Below are 21,596 nucleotides of genomic sequence, written 5' to 3' on the forward strand. Positions count from 1 at the left end.
TCCAACCGTCCCATATCACATGAAAGAAAAGTGGGCCTCCACCCAAAATATAGTCAATATCAGGGCCAAGTAGTTTGATAAATGACACTGGAGCTGATTATGTGAATTATGGTGGTTTACATTCAAACTGCCCATGTTTATTAAGAAAATAGAGGGTGGGGGTTGATATGAGCAGTCAATAGAAAAACAAGTGTAAATTGCAAAATCCTAACATTTTACATAGCTGAACAATCAAGCAAAGAAGCTTCTCTTTGATAGAACTTTCAATCTGTAAATGAAAACAGAGCATTTTGTAGGTTACAATATTTTGTAATAGTCATCAACCCAGCAGGCAAGCTTGAATATTCTGAATATATAAGATACACCCTTGGGAACATCAAACAGCAGAGCTGCTTCAACCACAATTTCCCCCTGAATATGACAATTATTCTCCTTGTACTTTATCGTCATTCAAGAATCCCCCTCTGAATTTCAAGTTTCCACCAGTGGTAATTAAGTCACAGTTACGGGCTTTGGATGGCCAACTTATCCTGGGTAAATAGTCTCGGTGTTGGCACACCGAGTCACAAAGCCATTAACGTGTCCATCACCCACACTAGGACTTAAACAGGAATTATAATGAAGGCCAATTTTCCAATCAAAAGGAGCCAGAATTAAACTCAGCCAGGCCCAACACAATATTCTGTGCATACAAGGGAGAGTCATTCCCGTCCAATACATTCGGCGTTGGCTTATTTTGAAAATACAAGCTCTGCAAATTCCTTGTAACTTTTCTACAGCTCTTTCATAAATATTTAATGATCAAGATGGAGCAACATTTACAAGGGAAGCTTTTGATAATGAGACGATAAAACCTTGAATGCCCCTCTGCATCTCACAAGGGGCCTTTTTAACTTTCTGTGTTATCGCTATGCTATGAATAAACTTCAGTAACAGGATAAAAGCATGGACTGGGCTACTGTGTAATTCAGCGAGGTTAATAAAGCTTAAGGGACTTGTTAATGATCTGACTAGTATTGTAGAGTAGGTGCCACATGGCCTGAAGGTAATACTTGTGGTAGAGCCAGTTTATGAACATACTTTGGACATTACATGGGCAGATGATGTTGGTACTTAACTTTGAAATAAAAACGGGGACAAGATGGGAAAAAAGACCAGTGCCATTTGTGGCACTCTTTTTTGGATACTTATGAAAAGCACTTTTATACACATAGTACTACTCTTCACCTTAGTCCCCCGCATTTATTACCTGGCAAAAATCTACATTAAGATTATACTATATGAATAGGAGCCATATGATATTTACATTTGGAAAAGAAACTGTGGAGTCCTGTTAACTTGAACCTCAGGGTTCCAGCCATGCATTGTGCTACTGCTGTGTGGCTTTTTAAACATTCCAGCTTCGTTTCAAACTGTGCAGCCGGTTACAAAACAGTAACTCGTATGTTTGACTGCACACATGCATGTAAAGTTTGATCTTCCTAGAAGAAGCTAGCTAGAGGCGGTCTTCATAGTAAGGACTCGTCTGAATCTGAGCACATTGTAAAAGCACAGCGCGCAACTCCGTAGCATTGCGACAATCTTTACTCTAGCTGAGCAGAAGGTGTGTCAAAGTGTAGAGTCACTGCGACCTGGGTCAGTTTTCATTCAGCATGTGTCAGTGGTCTGCTGGTGGTTAGAGAAACACGGAGCTCCACCCTGACTCCATTAGAACAGAAAAGGGCATTCAAGGAGAACACGCCGCCTCACTAAAACAGAACGGTCGAACAAGAAGGCAATTTCTTCGACGAGAATGCTTTACAGATCAAATATAAACTGCAAATGACCCAGATGCTGAACAAAACTGAGTAGGTATGGTACATTATTTTGTGCTCTGCAGTTGACACACTTTGTTGTGCTTTGTTTCCAAATCCAAAACTATGGACGTTTTACTGCACATCTGTAATTGTAACTGCGTAACTGGACTCTACTCCATCATGTCAGAGCTTGTGTATTTTTTATTCAATGGTTATATAATCAAGATGGAATTACTTAAATATAATCGCAAAGGTTAAGGGCAAATCTTAATGATTTGCTGACACATGCTGCCAATCCTCCAGCACAGACCAACCAAACGATAAAAAATAAATAGAATGCAATCACACAATTCAAGCTAACTACAATATATTAATATAGATCTTTTGATGTCATACGCTCATTAAAACAGAAAAAAAAAAAAAAAAAAAAAAGAAAAATACAGAATTCAATCACTCAGTTAAGTCAAGGTTCTCAGTTTCCCCTACCCTTGCCCTCCCCGACCTTCCCCCTCCAACAACTGTACATGCACCCAATATCAGTATGATAAGTCAATATATCAAAGAGAAACGTTTCTGGAAAATGCTGAGACTTGGGAGTTCAATGTATGGTGACCCAGAGAGAAAAGAGGAGGTGGGAGGAAAAGAAAATGCCAATTTGACAAGAAGTTGACATCATTTTCAGTCTGGGAGAAAAAAATTATATTCCAAAGCCCTTAAAAGGTCTTGCTGATACATGAAATCTCCCAGTTAGGTTTTTTTTTCTTAAAAACTTGTTAGACCTTCTTAATTGACCTCTGTGTCTTGATCCAGGCTGTGACACATTCCTCAACAGCTTACCCCTGTCTCATTTCAACTACCTTACAGGGATTGTATAAAAATAAACCCACACGATCCCCCAAGTTGAGAAACAAAAAGGGGTAAAATCAAATGCCTCCCCTCCCCACAGCAACACTAATGTCCGCCAGGCCCCTACGGCGCTCTCCCCGACTCTCAAGCAAATGTGCACACTCTCATACAAACACACACTCACACGCACAGAAAACGCTCAGGTTCAGCTGCAGTCACTAGTGGAGAGAGAGGGAGATGCTAGTAAGGGAAGCGTCTGGACAGTGGCTACAACCTCACCACCCCACCCCTGCCCGCCTTACACTACCATGAACAAATGAAGCCATGATATCAGGTGTTTTCATCCAAGTCGCCATTGTTCAAATTCACAAAGTCAGAGAGACTTTTGTTTTTTTGCACTCAGTCCTCATAACTTCTGAATTTTCTCAGCCACCACGATCGGGTTCTCCTTGCGTATGCGGGCAGCAGCTGCGCTCCGGTAATCGTAGGGACAGTCGTGTTTGTCAGAGTAACGATGAATGGCACAGAACAGGTTGCCGCAGCGACAGTCAAAACCTTCAGTGAAGAGAAGCAAACATAAAAGCTTTATTATAAACACCATTACACATTTAATGACCCAACACCACAGTCTGAGTATATTTGCTCTTAAACTGGTACTTAACATACTGTACAGAAAAAATGCCTCTCAAACAGACAGTAAAAAAACGGGACATGAATAAAGGACTGCAACTCAGCCAGAATTTGACTACAATTATCAGACTGTGTTCAGTCCAATTTTCACATGCATACAGGCGAATTCGGTCCAGGGCCTAAAATACAAATATTACTATTCAACATTAAAAGCCGACTGAGGCCTACTTTGAGGTAATCCAGTTTGGCAAAAAGGTGGAGGCCAGCAGCACACTGTGAAATGCACCACTAACCTGCAGTATGTTGCTCTCTGTACCAAGGGCTTGGTTGTGGAGAGAAACAACATTACACAAACCATGGACTGGGAGTCGATCTTGGATAAGTGACTTACAGGTATTTCATCTCAATAAGCACTCAAGCACTAGTTTATGACTCATTTCAAAATAAAAGAATAAGTTGATGCATAGACAGAATGCGAGATTTTCATTTGGATGTGCTGATTCTTGCTTCAGGTTCACACAGGGATTTCTGGCAGTGCTATGAATTTAAAAATGATCTAGCTATTGTGACATCCTAGCACCAATAAGGCAAAGATATGAGGGTACAATAAGGTATCAGTAACATACAGAAGGTGCAATTTAAGAAAAACTACCAACTCCTTGTCGGTTACTGAAATTGAAACTCTGTCAGGAACCTTTTGCAAAGCAGGTTCTTGAAACCATTCGAACCATGTCAGTAAATAATAGCTCTCTTCTTAGTATGTATGTGTGTGTGCAAAGTTTTCTTCCTTACCAGTAAGGCCCACTTTCTTCCGGCAAGAAAAGCAGCGGTTCTTTTTCTTGTTTTTATCTGGAGTTTGGTCACTATCAGACAAAGCCTGTGCTGCTTCCTCTACAGGCTCTGATGGAAGAAAAAACACACAAACAAGCACAATGGTCAGAAAATAATTAATTACTTTTTCAAATATATGCTTTTATACTAGGATAACCACATATTAAACATCAAGGTGTAAAATACTTAAATAATAACAACCCAAATCACACATGCAACAAGATATGAAAATAAAAAGGGTTACTAGTAGGAGTCAATCTGAATTAAAAATTTAGAAATGTAGCATGACTGAGAGATATTGATTTGTTATTCCACCACCATCCTCTGCACAGGTGCTGACTTGAAACTTAATTAACCACTAGCAGAACACAGATGCTAGAAAATGAAGAAACATCACATAACTCAAAGTTTTATCTTTAATTCATCATCAAATATCATTTTAGTCATGATAAAAAAAGACTTCCTTACACTCTTACTCCATGGCTGGATTACACAGATTACAGAGTATGGAGTACAGATAAAATTAAAAACATCACCAAAGAGTATACTGAGTATTTTGTTCTGAAGATGTTCATGGTAGAGACTGGCAAGTGCATCCCACGATTTACATGTTTATTCATACCCTTAATAAGTAGAGCCCTCCAAAGCCGTGAGTGTGACTCACTTTATGTAGATGGTGGGTAGGGGACTGATTTGGGAGAGGACCACTGGTTTCTGTGATGTTTACCTGAGCTGTTGGAAGTACCCTCCTCTTCTCCCTCCTCAGCCTCCGCTCGATCAGAGTCTACAGCTCCCGAATCCTGGGAGATGCTCATAGCTGTCATCTGTTGAGTTACTGGGCTGGGGGAGCTGGGACTGAAAACACAACACAAATGAATACATTTTGGACCATACAAGCATTATGTTCCAATTAAAATTATATTAATTTTGTAATAAATGTATGGCTAAAAGGCTGGTGTATAATTTATTAAGACTGTACATAGCCTTAATGATTCCCTTCTTAACTTCACAGACAACCTAGATGCTCTTGTTGCCATCCAGAATGACTTATGAGTCATCTATGTGAAAAAAGACTGAACACAATACAAACAATACAGCAGGCTTTTCCCACCACAGAAGCAATCTTGCCATTTTCAATCTTTTTTCCCCTTGTTTTATTTGGCTACATACATGGCCCCAGCAATTTGTTTGCTAATTGACTATAACTTTCTTGGATCTCTTTCAGCACGCTGCCTGTTAACTACTTTGTCAAATGCCTTTGAAGAGCTTTTACAATCAACTTGACAAGAAACAAGCAGCTACAAACAGGCAGGGGATGCAAAAACCGGGACAGCGCATACGTAGAGTACACGCCACAATTGTCCATGATAAAACTATGCAGACAGATCATGACTCCAAAATTTCATCACACTGGGAACAATGACTGTTTGGACTTCTCTATAAACAGTCTGGGAGGAATAAACCCATCACTGGAATAACTTATCTGATAACTGGGTTCATTATAATGTGAGTAATCTGCATTGTAGACATGAGTCTTATATTATGATACAGTACAGTTACTGCTGAAATAATAAATCCTCTAATTGTCTATCTGATGATTTCTAAGATCTATCCTAGTCTATTCTTTCCATCAAATGATAATTACATCTATAACAAAGGCCTGCACAAACAAAATAAAAATCATTTCTTTTTTAAAAAATCAAAACAGCCTCATAAAACTCCTAGATATCAGCATCCTCAAATACTTCTCTCACCCACATAATATATTTCAGAATTCACTAAGAATTATTTATTGGCATAACTAAAGCAAACCAAACAAGAGCCCCTTACAAAATGCCTAATTACAGAAAACGCACAAGGCCAGCAACAATTATTCAACATTATGCAGCAGTTTTAAGAATAGGCCCTCGAGCAAGTCTTTAAAACACAGAACATTACTCCTCAGCTCTTTCTTTCCGTGTCAACTTTAAACAAGAGAGCTCCAAGATACGGTTCATTCAACCTTTTTTAATCATTAGAAAAAAATGTGCTTATACCTAAAACCCTCTAAAAATATGAGCAGACGTTGTGAAAATGGCAAAACAAACAACACAAAGAAAGCACTGGTTAGTACTACCAAATAACTTGCCCCTGACAATAAATAAATACGTAACAACAGTCACTTTACATAAGCAAATGTAGGTGTAGCAAAACTTGCTTGCAGACAAGAATCATGTGTTTAATATTAAAGACAAAGAACATGTAATTTTGTTTACAAAAAAACAAACAAAAACTGTCTACCTCACATGATCTCTGTTGGTTTAATGTTAATGTGTGCAGAGTAGACTAAACAAAAATGCAAAGCAGGGATACTGAGTCACAAAGAAACGTAGACAGTATGAGTCCAGAGAAGCCTCTAAGTGACAGTGACATCACAAACTAATTGATGCAACCTATAAATTAGAGCTGGCCCTTGAAGGTTGGAGATTCAAATCATCAGTCAGAAACCCCTGCTGTGCTGTGTACTTCTGGGGGCGTTTTGGTCCCCAGATTTTGCTGCTGAGTAAGCACTTTCACTTTCATGCCACTCTTTGGTACAGACAGATGAGGATCTGATGCAGCAGCACAGAGGAGGAGAAACTTTGCACCATGAGGCTACCTTCTCTCTTTTGCTTGGATTTACAGATACCTAATATGACTTGGTCTCTGGCTTTTGTTTGATATCTGGTGTCGCAAATAAATTTTGTTGCACACTTCTGATGCGCCATTAGCGATGTTAGCTTGTTTACTCTATTACATGTATGCGGCTGTCACACTAAACATCCCGCTGAGCCCTGTTTAAACTTTAAAACTTTACAGGGGAAAAAAACAACAACCCCAATCGCTGAATATTCATATTTAATGGCCAAATCTGGCCATAATTCTGAGTTGGGTGCAGCCCTCCTATAAATGCTTTAAAATATGCAGTACCACAGTCAGTTCTGACCTTGCATTGCACCTTGGCTGACAGGTAATCTAATGCCTATAAACATGTCAGATTACAGCCCTCCTACTGCTTCTCTGTAAAATGGAGCTGAAGATGTCTGTCATCACAGAACATTGTATTTTGAATGTTAAACATTAATATACATATAGGAGCTCACCATCCCTCATTTCTGTGGAGGCAAGCTGTTGTACTTGTATTATTTAAAAGGGGCTAATGAGAACACATTAGAACACAATGTGCTGGAGCTAGTGACGAACCGATCCGCTCATTATTTAGTCAAACAGGCTTTTTAACAATATAATCAAATGCGTAACAGAATGACAGACACAATGGCCTTGATTTTATATTGTGTGTATAATTTCACTTGATGAATGACATTTAAATTGTCACGGTTTTACGATTATTGTTTGAGGACTCTTTGGAACAATATGGAGCAGAGCACATTCCCCATCTGTCAGTGAACATACCTGGTCGTTTGTTCCTCAGGTGGGGTCCCTGCCACCTCTGTACTGGGCTCTGAGGTCGCACTTTCCACGGTCACACCAGCGGACCCCGGCGATCCTGCTGGTGATGTAGCAGCTGTGTGGGGACAGAACAGCCTGATAGCACGAACAACACTGTACCTGTTGTCTTTGGCCCTGAACATGGATGACTTTCCATTTTCCAGTTTCTAAGTGTCTCATTATTGCCCATTTTTGTCTAACATGATCAGATGTGTTTTGAATTAATGTGAAACAACAGATGGAGATGTCACTCTCTTGCTTTCTGATGCCACAGTGTAGGCAGCTACTGCTACCTCTGTTCTCCAATCCCTTTTAGCAAATTCAAGCGCCCCCCCTCCATGACTGAACAGTTTTTGAATGAACCCCTGTTCCAAGTTCCTACCTTTCCTACCTAACAGACCCGTATCCAGCTCCCCCCATGGTTTTTAATAGGTCATGTCTCTCCCATCTTCCTACCTTTCTCTCCCGGGGGGCTGGATCGCCCCCCTCCCTGTTGTCTCTGCAGGTGTTCCTTGTAGCAGACCGAGCACATGCCGTTGGTGCGGGGGTTACCATAGAAACCGCATCCCATAGTGCAAAGCATTGGCACCTGCGTCTGATTGGTCTCCTGAGCCATGCTCTGACAGAGGGGGTAAGGGGGATGGGAGAGGATATTCCTGAAAATGGGGTTGCAGAAGTTAGTCAAAAATGATTAGCAGTCCCTATTTGATGACATGACTATTCATATTATTAGCTAAAAGAGTTTGGAGACTGGCACTGGAGCATGAGAGTGGAGTTGGGGGAAAATGTGATTACTTTGGAGCTAAGGGGGCGATGACCTCCTAATTGTAGCTGCAATGAAGGTTTGTCAAACAGCTTCACACCTTCATTAACCAAAATTAAGTCCAACACCAATAATGGAGTGAAAAAGTCCACTTCTGCCACTAAAGCAGAGGTGAACTTTGTCACACTTAACTAATAATTGAGTCTAAATAATATTTACAAATTCATGTAAAAGACAAAATCAACCTGAGACATTAATGGCAAATATGGCAGCAAATAAATTCAAAATAAAATGATCCCTTAATAATGAAATGACCCTCCTGCAGCATCAGGGCAATGCGCTAGGAGTTTAGAAAGTAGTGGGCTATGTTATAGTCATAAAAACTAAGTGGAGAGCTGTGCACATCATTAAAACAAAAGGTAGAAAAAGGTGCTGCTGTAGAAGAAAAGTCACAGTCTACGAAAACACAAGCTAGCTCAGCCGGTTGATGCTTTCTTCCGCCGCACAGCAAGATGTTTTGGTCAGGACAAAGTTAACAAAAAAGAAACAAAAGCTAACGACATGCCTCCACAAAACCACCCCGAAAACTTAAACGAAACCTGTAAATTAATCAATGACCTAGCAAACGTTAACGCTACGTTGCCACAGTCCGGCTAAAGAACTTACAGCTGACTGTCCCCAGTTTGAGTTTGTCCGCAGCAGAAAACAACTGGCGTCCTATGCTTGCATAGCTCAAAGCAAACACTGTAACATTAGCAAACAGCCTCGCTGGATGTTTTGTCTGTCTGACACTGGATACCAGCACAAGGAGAAGAACAAAACTCGCTCAGTAGCCTTCTGCTGTGACGAAAACCAAGAAAATCAAAAAGTACAGCGTCCTTAGCGACAGGCTGTGAACAAATCGTGTTTTAAATCGAATAAACGCTAGTGTTAGCAGGCTAACGTTAGCTCAGCTGCTAGCATAATCAGCCAGCCCAAAAACAGAGCGCTACCCGACAGTGTCCTAGCTGGTTTTAAAATCGGTTACACGCAGCGGGGGTGTCTCATAGCGGTCTAGGATGAAGACAGTACCTGATATTCACGGTACCGGGGGCTGTCGACGACCTTGGGCTTCAGATTTGTACAAGTTGTGTCCCCAGCAGAGAGCGCGGCCTCCTACCCAGCGCTAGCTCCCGACATTCGAAACAACGACCATGACGTCATCCTCAGCATCGATTCAGCCTTCAGTCAGTCGGGCCAACATAGCAAAGTCCACCACCCCAACAAAAACACACAAACAACACAAAACTCACAAATAACACTTTTATTAAAGTATATCAAGCGAGACACCAACACTGTGCTGTGTCAAATTTTATTCACGTCAGGTTATTGGCTCTTAATTAGCTGCTTTCCATAAACCCATCAGGGTTTAAAACACTGAAATTACAACTGCATATCTAAAAACACATGAAGGCATTGTGGGCTTTAAATTCCATTAAAGTTGCATGCTCATGTCTGCTCTACTCTCACAAAGGGAATTTAGAGTCTTGAAATGGTCTCGGTGTTGACAGGCAGCATAAATTTGGCTTAACTCTGGGAATGCTTTCAGTTCTTTTAAGGCACTAACACAAGTTTTTCAAACACCAGTATGGGCAGGGCACATACAGAGAGTAATCTTCAACACATGTAAAAATACTTTTATCTTTTGGGATAAATAATAAAGTGCACAAATGGGTAAATTCTTTTTGGCCACAGGTCAGAGCATTCAGTCATGTTTAACTGACTTATGATTAACTTCTACATCACAAATGTAGTGTTATTAGGTAATAAAAGCTGAGTACATAATGAAGAAAACATGACTACATGAATTTAAGGCCTCTTTCATTAAAGCAAGCAGTTATGTGTTTTTTTGAAATGGTCCGTCTACAGTAAACAGTCTTCTGTCACCACATTGATTAACTCATGGAGAAACAGAACAAAGTCTATTTGTGTGGTCCGCTCTGCTCCATCGCCACATCATCCTCTGCCTTCTCAGTGATCTGAGGGGCGAAAGGTCCCACCAGCCAGTTAAGTGGTGTGTTGTTAAGCAGATAATCCATGACACCATCCAGAGACTGCTGAACCTGGGAACAAGCACATACTAGTATCAGTTTCAACGAAATGACTCAACCACGATAAAAACAAATACTTCACCTTAGAAAATATGCTAAACCTATTGTGGGCAGGAAATACTGAGGTTACATGTGTACATTACTAAGCTTTACTGTTCTAGTTTCATTAATGCATATGAATGAGCACACACCCTTGAGAATGGATGTTTGTTTATGTAAAGTATGGCTCCGTGGGTATTATTCAAGCACTCATATAAAGGTAATGGAAAGACTAACTGTGAGAAGTGATGGCACTGAAAACAGAAATTAAAACTTCAAGCGCTAAACTATATTTAGCTCAGCTGATGCAGCAAAACAAAACGCTGCGGTAAAGACAACGTGGTGCAATTAGTACTTGGGTCAGGTGGTGGCGGCTCCGCTCCAGAAGGAGGGGTGTGATGGTGCTGGTGTTCCCCAGAGAGGAATGCAGCTCTTCAGCTGATTGCCTTGCGCTGGTAAGCTGGTCCTGGACTGCACCTGGCAGACCTTGGGCACTTGACACCACGTTGGAGCATGCTGATCTCAGCTGGGCGCTCAGACCATGCACCATGGAGAGGACCCTCCATTCCAGCTGCTGTTAACAGGAAGTGGGAATAAAAATAAAGAGAACTTATAGCTATCAGCAGAGGATTATATAGATATAACATATCTGTTCCTCCAAATTCCATTTCCTTTCCCAATTCTCATGACACAGTGTAATATCACTCCTACTCCACATGAATCTGTGGGAGCATAACACTACAATGTCAGCCTCTAAAATGCAAGTCTGATTTATTGTTGAATTTCAAGTATCTTGTTTTGTTCTCATCCCTGTCACGCTCTTAGATTTTTTTAATTGGGTATTCCAAGTCACTTTGGAGAATACATGCTATATATATGTACAGAATATACACTGTAAATGTTGTCAAATGCAACAATAATCTTGTTAGAAACCATTAACTCAATTCCCAAATGCTTCAGCTCTGACCTCAGCCTCATCGCTGGTCCCATCTGGCTCTGACTCAGTCTGTCTAGCTCCAGCCTGCTTCTGCTTCCACTCTGTCCAGCGTTGCATCAGCTGCTCTGAGGCTCCTCCTATCTGGTTACTGGCGGTACCCAGGCTGGTACGGGCACTCTCTAGCAGGTCCAGAGTACTGGTCATCTGAGCCACTGTAGCATAGGTGGCGTCCCTGGCATGCCGTGCACGGACTAGGGACTGCTCTAGGGCTCGCTCCTGTACTTTGGCGGAGAGTTTCCCCAAGCGGACAAAGTAGCCGGGGCTGGTTGGCGGGGTGGTCACCTCACTGGTGACAGGTTCAGCGACAGCAGCTGAGAGAGAATAGTAATAATCTTATAAATGTGTATTCAAAAGAGATATTTTATGTTTTGAAAATTCAAATATGTAGGTGTGAGCATAAAGGTGTGATTAAAGTACTGTATGTTATACAGTTTTGCCAACTCTCAAAAAAAAAGGTCAATCCAAACAATAAATCAGCACTTCTTCATCTCTCCTTTAGTTTTCTGCTATATGAAGACCTGTAGTATGCAGTGTAACACTGTCTCAGTGCCTCTGTTAAAAGCCACAGAAACCACTGAACAAATCCAAATTCCCTCGAGTACTGCCATTATGGGCACTTTGCTGCTGCTGCCAATAACCGATGCAGTTGCATCATTTTTACATCCATTTCCAGACAAAAGAATGGCCTCTGGAGTATTGCTGCTATATAGAGTATGGCAGGTTGTCATGATAACATGACATCACAGTAGCAGGTGTCAAAGCTGTGAGTGTTGGAAATTGTAGGTGCTTCTTGAGCCAAGTTAACAGAGGGGAAGTTCACTGGAATGACCTGCTCTCTCCCTCTGTGAATAGCATCAACCATTCATGTGCTCAGATCCAGTCACTGTTTTAGAACTTAACACTTTTGTCACGACCACCTCCATCTCGCCACGTTACCTTGTCTTGCCTTTATAATAATAATTCATTTGGACAGTCTCATAAAATTTGCTGTTTGATCTACAGATCAGTGACGTAAAGACACAGTGCTGGTTACTGACTCTCACAGTCAATGGCAAATACTGCAAATGTCATCATTCACACACACTGATTATGAAACAAATTGAGTTTAAGTAAATGGCCAGCTACAATATATAGTGTATGAAACTAAACTTGGAGCAATGTGTGGAATATAAGGCTAATCGTTGTGCTTAAACTTCAACATGTTCCTCTTTAAAGCAAAACTATCGCATTATTAATGCTTTACTGAAAGTACATGGTATACCACTGCTGTGTATTTTTTATATGCCAATACATAACTAAATGCTACTTTTGTTTGCACGTGCAAATATAAAAAGAAGAAATAAAGGGCTACAAATCAGATTAAGGTAGGGTATCAGATCTCGACTGGCAATTTAAGGAATGAACAGAAAGTGATCTTTTGTTTCTATGGAATCTATTAAAAAGGTGCACTAAAATTTATAACGCAGAGTTGGAATCACACCCACTTTGATTAACTGATCTGTAAATTCAAGGACTAACAATTACAAATAACAAAATTTAATTTAAAAGTGAGTTATTACCATTAAAGTTTTGTTTCCATCAGCATTATTTATGGAGCACTGGAGTGGAACAGCTCTACATTTTCAAATATAATCAGGGAAGAAAAAATGAATGCTTACTGACAGGGTCTTAAAGCCTGACATTTCTTTGCTATCCGAGCAGCTATAGAGAAAAAGTTGGGGAACAGCTACTGTACTTATTTACAATCATCTTTTATGAACACCAGACAAACTGGCCACTTGTTTTCTATAATTAATTAATTCCAACTGCAGCCTTGTTTCAGCTTCATTTGATCCAACTGTCAAAACACACCCGTCTACACCTCAGCAGTAACCATATGGGTTTACCACCTCCCCTGGTTTTTATGGACTCATTATGCTTTCCACATCTAGGATATCCACTGACCCAGCTCCTTCTCAGTGAGTGGTAGGTTCTGGTCAACCCAGTCCTCGGATCGGCTCAGGGCCAGGCCCATCCCACTGCTGACCATCTGGCCCATCCTGGTCCCCATGGCGGTCATGATACCTCCACTGACTGCTGCCCGGGTCATCTCGACACCGCCCATCACAGCCCCAAGCACAGCGTCCTTGGCCCCTGCCACCGACTGGTACACCATACCTACTGTGTCTGACACCACCTGAGGAAGAACACAGCAGATTATGAGTCATTCTTGGAGAGTAATGGCGGTGCTATTACGTATTTTCTACATAGCTTTTATCCTGTCGGCAGATATGACATTTGAGTCAATTTGACCTACAAGGAGCAGTTAACAGACTAAATGGTAATGCCGGGTGCACCACTACGAGAAAAAGAAAGGATGAGGTGGAGGATAGGGAGTGGTGTTTTCTCTTTTTTAGGACACCCCTGAGTGTTTTATCCCACTTACACCATGGCCATATACTGTATTAAAGGATACAAGAGAGACTGCTGTCAAACAATCTTTACTTTCAGTGTGTTTGTCACCAGTTTCACCCATGACTTGATTATTGTTTTTACCTTGGTATAACAGTAGCTGTTCACATATTAAGTGGTGCAGGAATGAATCCTAAAACCTGGAATTAAGTTAGCATGTTTGCCCTTCTGTTTCCCTTGTCTTGAATACAATGGTTTTTTGAATGGGTTTTTGTTTAGATGCCTGAACTAAGGGCTGTGGTCAACAGAAGCTGAGGATTTTCACATTTTGCTCATCGTAAAATACAACAGTAAAAACACCACTCGCAAATTTCGAAGCTTTAAGGTGTCTTAAAAAAGGCGGTTGCTATCAAGTGGTGAAATAATGTCATCAGGCCAACTACAGCCTTGTTGTAGTGGTGACACTGAAGTCATGCAACCATGTTGTAATTCTTTTATAACCTATCATTAGTTTTTTACTCATAGTGATTGCATTTACGCTTCAGAAAGAAAGTGGTGCTCATTTGTGCATTATCTTACTGAACAAAACATGTAGACATATAAAACTTTTGTTGCCACAGAGCTGGTTTTCTGCAATAAAAATAAAAAATCAGTGGAAAAATCCCATTAGCTTTTTGTCCTGGGAACCAGAGTGATGTTAACCTCTAAGTTAGCCTACAAAAAATGTCCCTGCACCACTCTATTGTGAAGTGTAAATGTTGTTGCTGTGGTTACCTAATACAACATGTGGACTTATTTAGAAGGCTAGTTGTATAGCACCTTTCATACAAGAAATCCTGCACAAACTGCTTTACAATAAGGGCATGATATTCACCAAGTGCTTCAAATGAAATAGACAGAATGAACATAAAACAGGCCCACAAGGCATTTCAACACAAAAAGGACGAAAGGAGTTAATGACCGGAGTGATGTTTGAAGTGTCTTGATACATTAATGTGTAAGTTCTCAAAAGTTACAGGTCCTAGTGTGATAAAGGTTAACACTATAATTAATAAATCTGAATGCACAGTTAAAAGGTGCTTCTTGCCAACCTTGTCTGCTGGTTGATGAAGAATAGGCAGTTTCTCTTCCACCTTACCCAGTCCTTTCAAGGCGTACTCATTCACTGTGGCAACTGGAACAAGGACACAACAGAAATTCAAGAGGAATAAGATTAAATGTTTTTGAAATGAAAAGAATCCTCAGCTAACCTGATCAGTGGGAAGTGATGCCAACAAGTAACAAAAACAGTAACTGTTTCATGTTTACAGTGGAGTAAGAACTGAAAGGGTTTTAAAGATGACACCTCCGGTAAACGATGTAGAAATTCTGTTCTTAAAAGAAGAAACCTTTTTTTTTTTATTCCCGCTGTATTCTCGCCCAGAGGTAACAAGTGGACCTGACATCAATTCACACCTTTAATGTGCAACAAGCTTGCAATGTTCTTTTATAGCAGGCCATCGTTGCAAATACATTACATCATGTTTTGCTCAGAGAGAAGAACTCACGCTGTGGTTCTATAATGTCCAGCAGAGGCTTGGACCCCGTGGTGGCAGCTGCTCCCAGGGTTCGGACCCCACTCTCTGCTGCATCCATCACTCCCTTCAGCAAGGGCACGCTGTCTTTGGTGCTGCTGTAGGCGCTGGAAACCGCCTCGCAAGCTGAACTGACCAGAGGCAAATTGCTCACTCGGGAAACAACATTCTAGGACAAAAACACAGCCATTACTGTCACTGAAAATACATAAACAATGTAAAATATAATCCTTTCTGTGTAAAGAAAAGCTCTTTTCAGCGCAGAGTTTAAGTATTCTGTTAGGGATAATGATTGATTCCCCACAGTGGCTTATCAAGCGTCAGATGAGTTCATAATATGCCTCAGTTTTATAATATGTGTCATTTCGGGTCACAGTGCTCCTCACCTGCTGGTCTCCATTAGCTGGTTCTGCTGCTGCAGCTCCAGTCTCATTAGTCTTCCTGCTGTCTGCCATTGTGACTGCTGGATTCAATCTCTGACATGGAATATAAAGTGTCAGAAACAGAGAGTCACCTCACATTGCTTGGTATGCATGATGAAATACATCTCTGATATCCATTGTTTAAGTGGCTGATCTAATTTATCTTGCAGAGAAGAAATGTCTGAGGAATTTGGCAATGGAATCGCTGTCCTGTCAGACGGTTTCAGAATACGGGCAGAAAGGCAACTCAACCATGTTAAATTCATTTGTCAACACTATGATGCAATGAGGATGAAACTGCACTTAAAAAATGAAATGGTGCAGCCAAGCAAACACTTCAAGTCTCGACACTGTGTCAAAATTGAAAGTTAAAAAATTGATCATGATACATTTGGCATTTAGTTTTTTTCTTGTTTACTTCCCCTAGTTATATATTTGAATTTATAAAAAGGATATAGCAGACTAAAATAATAAAATATGAACATCAGAGGCTGGGCGAAATTTAGAATTTGCTCATGGAAAGATTAATGAAGCCAATATTTGGTAGCGCAGGGTGAAGGATGAGCTTGAGTGAGTTTAAGAATCATTTTGACATGGTCTTTGCTATCTATTATAGAATGCCAGAATCACAGCCTGGCATTTTAATAGCACATCAAAGAGGCTGAGGTGGGTTTTAATATGGCAACATCACAGGAAGACTCACAAGACTTATTTCTTCCTCTAAGGTTTATTAAAAGAAATTCATAACTGTTCAATCAAGATGAAAGTGAAACACAAATAAGTTGGAGCTTAATCCTTCAAGTTCACTTAATACTTTTTAGTATGTGCACAGTATCCTGAAAACATACTGGTTTCTCAAATTGATTATTGCTGTGACATAAATGAATACATACATGATAAATTATGAGAGGAACTCTAGAGGTCCAAAGGTAAATCTAATTTGAAATCATGGAATAGAGTCAAGAGAAAAGCATGACTAATGGTCAGAACTGGACTGGTAAGAATGGACCAGCAGGCCTTTAATCCTGGAGATTGATTGTTCACAAGCTCACATAAAGGCGTGCAGGCAAAATGGACCTCGCTATCATTTATATCAAGTGAAAATTCTCAAGTGAAATATTGAGCAATACTGCAAGTCCACTATTGTAACATATTGCTCTAAATGAAAACTGGGGCAAAAGAATTACTCAACTGAAATACTGCTTCAAGTGAAAACAACCCTCTTACATTAACACAATGCCTTCGATAAAAACTAAATCTAATAACTGGGTCACAGAGAAGGGTCAAATAAACCCATGATTAATTCAATCAATTCTCCAGTTATACACTCAATTTCTATTCTGGTAGAAGTAAGGAGGAGAAATTACATATAATTTTTTCAATCAGTACAATGCTCAACTCCACACAAGATGGGTAACATGAGTGAATGTTCCTTCTAGGAGTGGGCAGTATGGATAAAATTCCCTCTCATGGCATACTGTATGGAATGTAAGACTGCAACTAACTCGACTTTTATTTAAACAGATGGGAACATCTTCACAAATAAAGAAAAGAAGGGATGCACGATATTATTAGCACTTCATCAGAATCAGCCAACTTGCTTTTTCTTATTTTGCACAACAAAATGAATATTACATATAACGAAAAGCATTCGATTTCATGTCTCCATCTGCTGGTGGGCCATCATGATAAGATATGCATGCATAATTCAACATTGACTCCACTTCAAAAGAAACTATGATCACTAAAATTAGGTGGGGAAAAAGTGGATATATTGAAATCGGTAGGGGCTATTGGCCAAAAAAGTTGTTATGTATGGGCATATTGGATATAGGCAAAATATCCAATATTGTGCATCCCTACAGAAAAGTCGTGACACTTGTGCATACTAAATTCCAATATTATCATAAAGCTGTCATGTTCATTGATTTGCAGCATTTACGATTTTGTGTGTACATCCTTTTCTGTTGTCTATTTTTTTTTTTAATTTACCTCGGTTTTATGCCACAATGGTGCCTCATATCTGGAGCTAAACCCACTAGACAATTAAGTAATTACCTGCAACTGTTTTGATAATCAATTAATTGTTAACCCTCAAATCTGAAATATTTTTTAATGTTCTTACCTTTAATCTTAGTCTAGATTGTATTGGTGTAAGTTGAGTGTTGGAGATATTGGTCGTACAGAAGTCTGCCTTCTCTCCAATATAATGGAACTAGATAGCACTTAACTTGTGGTTCTCAAAGCACTCAAAACTCACAGCAATGTCTCTTTCCAGAAATCATGACCTGGCTACTCAAGATAAACCACAGACCTTGCTGTGAGCAGTTTCACGTAGGAACTATTTTCTTTCTATGGAACCACACCTGCCCGCTAGATCACTGTGCAGAAGGAAGCGTACATCTAGTTATGGATGAGAGGCTTGTGCTCGAGACGAGTGTGGGATGTAAACATTATTGGTGACCTCTTCAGCTGAGCTGTGATGTTAGCTAGCTCGGTGCAACTCTTGAAATCATCTTTTTCCATGGGGTGGATTGTGAAAGACCAGCACGGTGATACAGTTGTTGGGTGTAGTTTGGTAGAAAGACAACAGATCCTGTATGAACTATTTTGAGTAACCGGATCATGATTTCTGGAAAGAGACGCTGCTTTTGAGTTTTTCAAATGTGTTTTCTGGTGCTTTGAGCACCACAAGTTGAGTGCCGTCTGGTTCCATTAAATTGGATAGAGGGTAGACATCTCTACGGCTGATATCCCCAACACTTAACAACTCATAAGAATTTTCAATTTATAAATAGCACGACAGGTAGGAGACAGAAAGGAGGTGTATATATATCTTTGTGTTTTGAATTGTTGGTCAGAAAAAATAAGCAAGGCGAAGATGTTACTTTGGGTTCTGAGAAATAATGATGATAAAAAAAAATATGATTCCCCTATTGTCAGACATGTCATAGACCGAGCAATTATTCAGGGAAATAATCAACAGATGAATAGATGACATGATGAAGAGTTGCAAGTGATGAAAGCAAAGAGGCATGATAGCTGCCGGTGCTCCCAACATGTGGACAGCATCTGCTGCATTCTACCAGATGGCACACAGAGACATAAGTGGGCTACACCTGTATTTACTGGCACACTATTTGTTAATCATGGTTGACCTGATGTATAGGGCAGGAGAACCAAAGACAAACATGACCTCTGTGATCATGCTGCTGGGGAAACATACAGCAGCAGCGTGAGGAGTGAAGCCGAACAGCTGTAACCTGTTGCTGCAGCATGCAGTAAATACTTAGGTAGATCTGACTACACATGCACCTGACAGAAAGAACTGCTGACAGAGAGAGACGAGCCTCAGATAAGATGAAATAAACCCAGCAGGGATGCAGAAAATCCAGAAACTACACTGAAGACAAGCTGTTTCAACCGTGGATGACCTTTCTATCGAACAACTGCTAATTCTGATCACAGATTCTTTCAGATGTCATGGTGAATAAAATACTCTCTGATGTTTTCATGACCTGTGGTGTACCAGACGCTGTGAGATTGCAAATTGCATTTTGTTGCAACAGCTTGGTTGAGCAACATGTTTTTCTGAGATGCAGTTGATGACATCTTCGCTGGCTTTATTACAAAGCAAAGTCTGACACTGTGCGCCCTGCTATCAAGTGTGAGATGAACCCGAGATAATATTCACAGCCACGGTACATATTAAGAGGGACTCTGTTATGCAACACAAACTAAGCTACTTTTGGAAATCATCATCTCACTGACAAGTGATTGCAGCTCATAAAAAGGCTTTCTGGCGTCTTCCTATTGCGTTATATGACCGTTTGTCACATCCTCACAATGTTGAGCCACATCATCCTCTTTCAGAGAAGGGAAAGCTGCTACCCTCCCTTCGGAGCTGAAACACTCTGACCTTTGATATAAATGGACAAGCTGGTATATCTCCAAGAAACTGTTGAGACACTTGCAATAGGGGACAGTGTTGGAGCTGAAACAAAAGAGAGATCAGTAACAGTTAGTGGGTTAAAGAGGGCTACAGCTGTCCTCGATCCAAGAGACTACAGCTGTCTTCGATATGACGGATTGAGATAAGACAGAAAGAAAGAAATGCTGATGTGGACAAAACCAGTAAAGAGTGAATTAACCAAAGAAGAGCTGGTATTTAATAAAGAAACTGTCCAATATATTTCAGCTTTATCTGAAATAGTGTAGGCCAAGATCAGTGAGATGAATTTACATGGACTGAAAAGCATTTATTCAGAGCTCAACCTGGAGGCAATGACCCTCCATGTAGTCATGAGATGATTACTGGGCTAAGATGGGAGGGAGAAACTCTATTACATACTATTATTGTAAAGTATTGGACACTTTCATTTCTTTGGGCCTTTATAAATCCCTTAAAGAAAACAATTTGAGAGGAATAAAAACCAATTACGTGCCAACAGCTCATGTCCACACTAAGAGGTCACGAGTGGGGCGTTGCCTCATTACAACGGGTCATTGTCTTAGCACAATGTTATATTAAGCACCTTACACAAAATATGTTGGCACTCACTGGAGTTAAGTCCAGTTAATGAAGAATAAGCCCGTTGTATGGCAAAAATAGGATTCAGACGCAGCAGTATTCCTACGTGACAAATATAAATCCTGCTGAAAGGATGATTTCCAACGCATTTTAGCTGCTTTTGAACACAACACGGTGTCCTCGCGCTCGTGCCACACAGCAGCTGTCATTTCCTCCAGTTAATAGCTGAACTTTAGCCTAAAAGAGAAACTATGACTTGTAAACGTTACTTCAGCAAACTACAACCCTCTTTTAGACGGTTCCTCCTACTTTATCGTGGCTCTGGTCAGAGCAGTACACGAGCAAAGTAAGTATAGTCAGTTATTTCCTCAACTGTCAAAAAGAACGTTCCCTGTATACTCACTTTCCCTTTAACTTAGCATGTTAGCTTAGCCCAACGTCTCTGAGAAGTTGATTTAAAAGCAAAACAGCGCTGTCACATCAGCCACTGACCTCTCTGGCAGCCTGCTGCTCCTCTGTCCTGCCGTGACCTGCAGTGTAATGTTGGTCAGTGAACCGGTCCAGCCCACAACAAGGCCCTCTTTCTCCGGACCGTTGAGCTGCAGCACAGTAACGTTATGGGCAGAAAGGCGGAGTGTGGGATTGTCTTGGAAACTTTGCACCAATTGAATCACAGCACGGAAGTGACAGTCGGTGTGGAACACAGCTGTCACATGTGGCCCCAAAAAATGTAAATAAGTTAACATAAAAACCAACAAACACGACATTCACTCAGCTAACATACACAAACATGACCTATAGGCTACATGTGCATTAATGGCAGTGGTGGACAAAGTACACAACTTTATAGCTTGAGTCAAAGTATAGATACTCCTGGTCATATATTATTCCTATGCAAGTGAAAATTGCTGAGTCAAATTAGTTTTATTTGAGTTAAAGTACTGGAGTGCTGGAGTGCAGATTTTAACAGAAACGACACAAATACAAGTCACCCACGCTCCACCCTCGGAAATGAGCAATACAAAAAGAAAAGGAGACAAAAAAAGTTCAGCACCAACTACAGAATGGAAGTCTGTACATATTCATATAGTACTAATACACATGTTTGTCCAACCCATTATGAACAAGTATCTATAAACTCATGCAAACACATTAGGCCAACCTCGATAAGTAAGTCATGATTGGTTGCCATGTTTTATCAAAGATTACAGAGCTGTA

At 40.4% G+C, this 21,596-nt stretch overlaps 2 protein-coding genes across 3 annotated transcripts; both read right to left on the reverse strand.

Moving 5' to 3' along the window:
- Window positions 1-1,364: 1,364 nt before the first annotated feature.
- On the reverse strand, window positions 1,365-9,543 carry LOC117253922 (AN1-type zinc finger protein 5). The gene is made up of 6 exons (XM_033621798.2): window positions 9,406-9,543; window positions 8,028-8,227; window positions 7,536-7,647; window positions 4,831-4,958; window positions 4,065-4,172; window positions 1,365-3,197 (listed from the first exon to the last, which is right to left on the reverse strand). The coding sequence occupies exons 2-6, from the start codon at window positions 8,185-8,187 to the stop codon at window positions 3,049-3,051; spliced, it is 657 nt and encodes a 218-aa protein (XP_033477689.1). The 5' UTR covers window positions 8,188-8,227; window positions 9,406-9,543; the 3' UTR covers window positions 1,365-3,048.
- A 79-nt stretch (window positions 9,544-9,622) lies between these two features.
- Window positions 9,623-21,011, reverse strand: plin3 (perilipin 3). Of its 2 annotated transcripts, XM_078168688.1 has the most exons (9): window positions 20,871-20,989; window positions 19,767-19,841; window positions 15,812-15,901; window positions 15,399-15,594; window positions 14,943-15,025; window positions 13,405-13,636; window positions 11,431-11,771; window positions 10,819-11,037; window positions 9,623-10,436 (listed from the first exon to the last, which is right to left on the reverse strand). In XM_078168688.1, exons 3-9 carry the CDS (start codon window positions 15,878-15,880, stop codon window positions 10,296-10,298), a joined length of 1,281 nt encoding a protein of 426 aa, XP_078024814.1. In that variant the 5' UTR covers window positions 15,881-15,901; window positions 19,767-19,841; window positions 20,871-20,989; the 3' UTR covers window positions 9,623-10,295. The 2 variants fall into 2 exon arrangements, with proteins under 2 accessions (XP_078024814.1, XP_033476574.1); XM_033620683.2 differs by lacking the exon at window positions 19,767-19,841 and having other exon boundaries at window positions 20,871-21,011.
- Window positions 21,012-21,596: the final 585 nt, after the last annotated feature.

Source organism: Epinephelus lanceolatus, chromosome 6 (genome assembly GCF_041903045.1).
Source record: "Epinephelus lanceolatus isolate andai-2023 chromosome 6, ASM4190304v1, whole genome shotgun sequence".
Lineage (NCBI taxonomy): Eukaryota > Metazoa > Chordata > Actinopteri > Perciformes > Serranidae > Epinephelus > Epinephelus lanceolatus.

Bases quoted from the DNA above. Each gene is read 5' to 3' on its own strand.
- LOC117253922 (XM_033621798.2), bottom strand. From the start codon at position 8,187: ATGGCTCAGGAGACCAATCAGACGCAGGTGCCAATGCTTTGCACTATG. The intron at 7,648-8,027 runs GTAGGAAGATGG...GTCCCCACACAG, and splicing joins CAGCCCCCCGGGAGAGAAAG to CTGCTACATCACCAGCAGGA. The intron at 3,198-4,064 runs GTAAGGAAGAAA...TCTTCACTGAAG, and splicing joins GAAGAAAGTGGGCCTTACTG to GTTTTGACTGTCGCTGCGGC.
- plin3 (XM_033620683.2), bottom strand. From the start codon at position 15,880: ATGGCAGACAGCAGGAAGACTAATGAGACTGGAGCTGCAGCAGCAGAA. The intron at 11,772-13,404 runs GTCAGTGGATAT...ATTCTCTCTCAG, and splicing joins ACTCACTGAGAAGGAGCTGG to CTGCTGTCGCTGAACCTGTC. The intron at 11,038-11,430 runs GTCAGAGCTGAA...TCCTGTTAACAG, and splicing joins GGACCAGCGATGAGGCTGAG to CAGCTGGAATGGAGGGTCCT.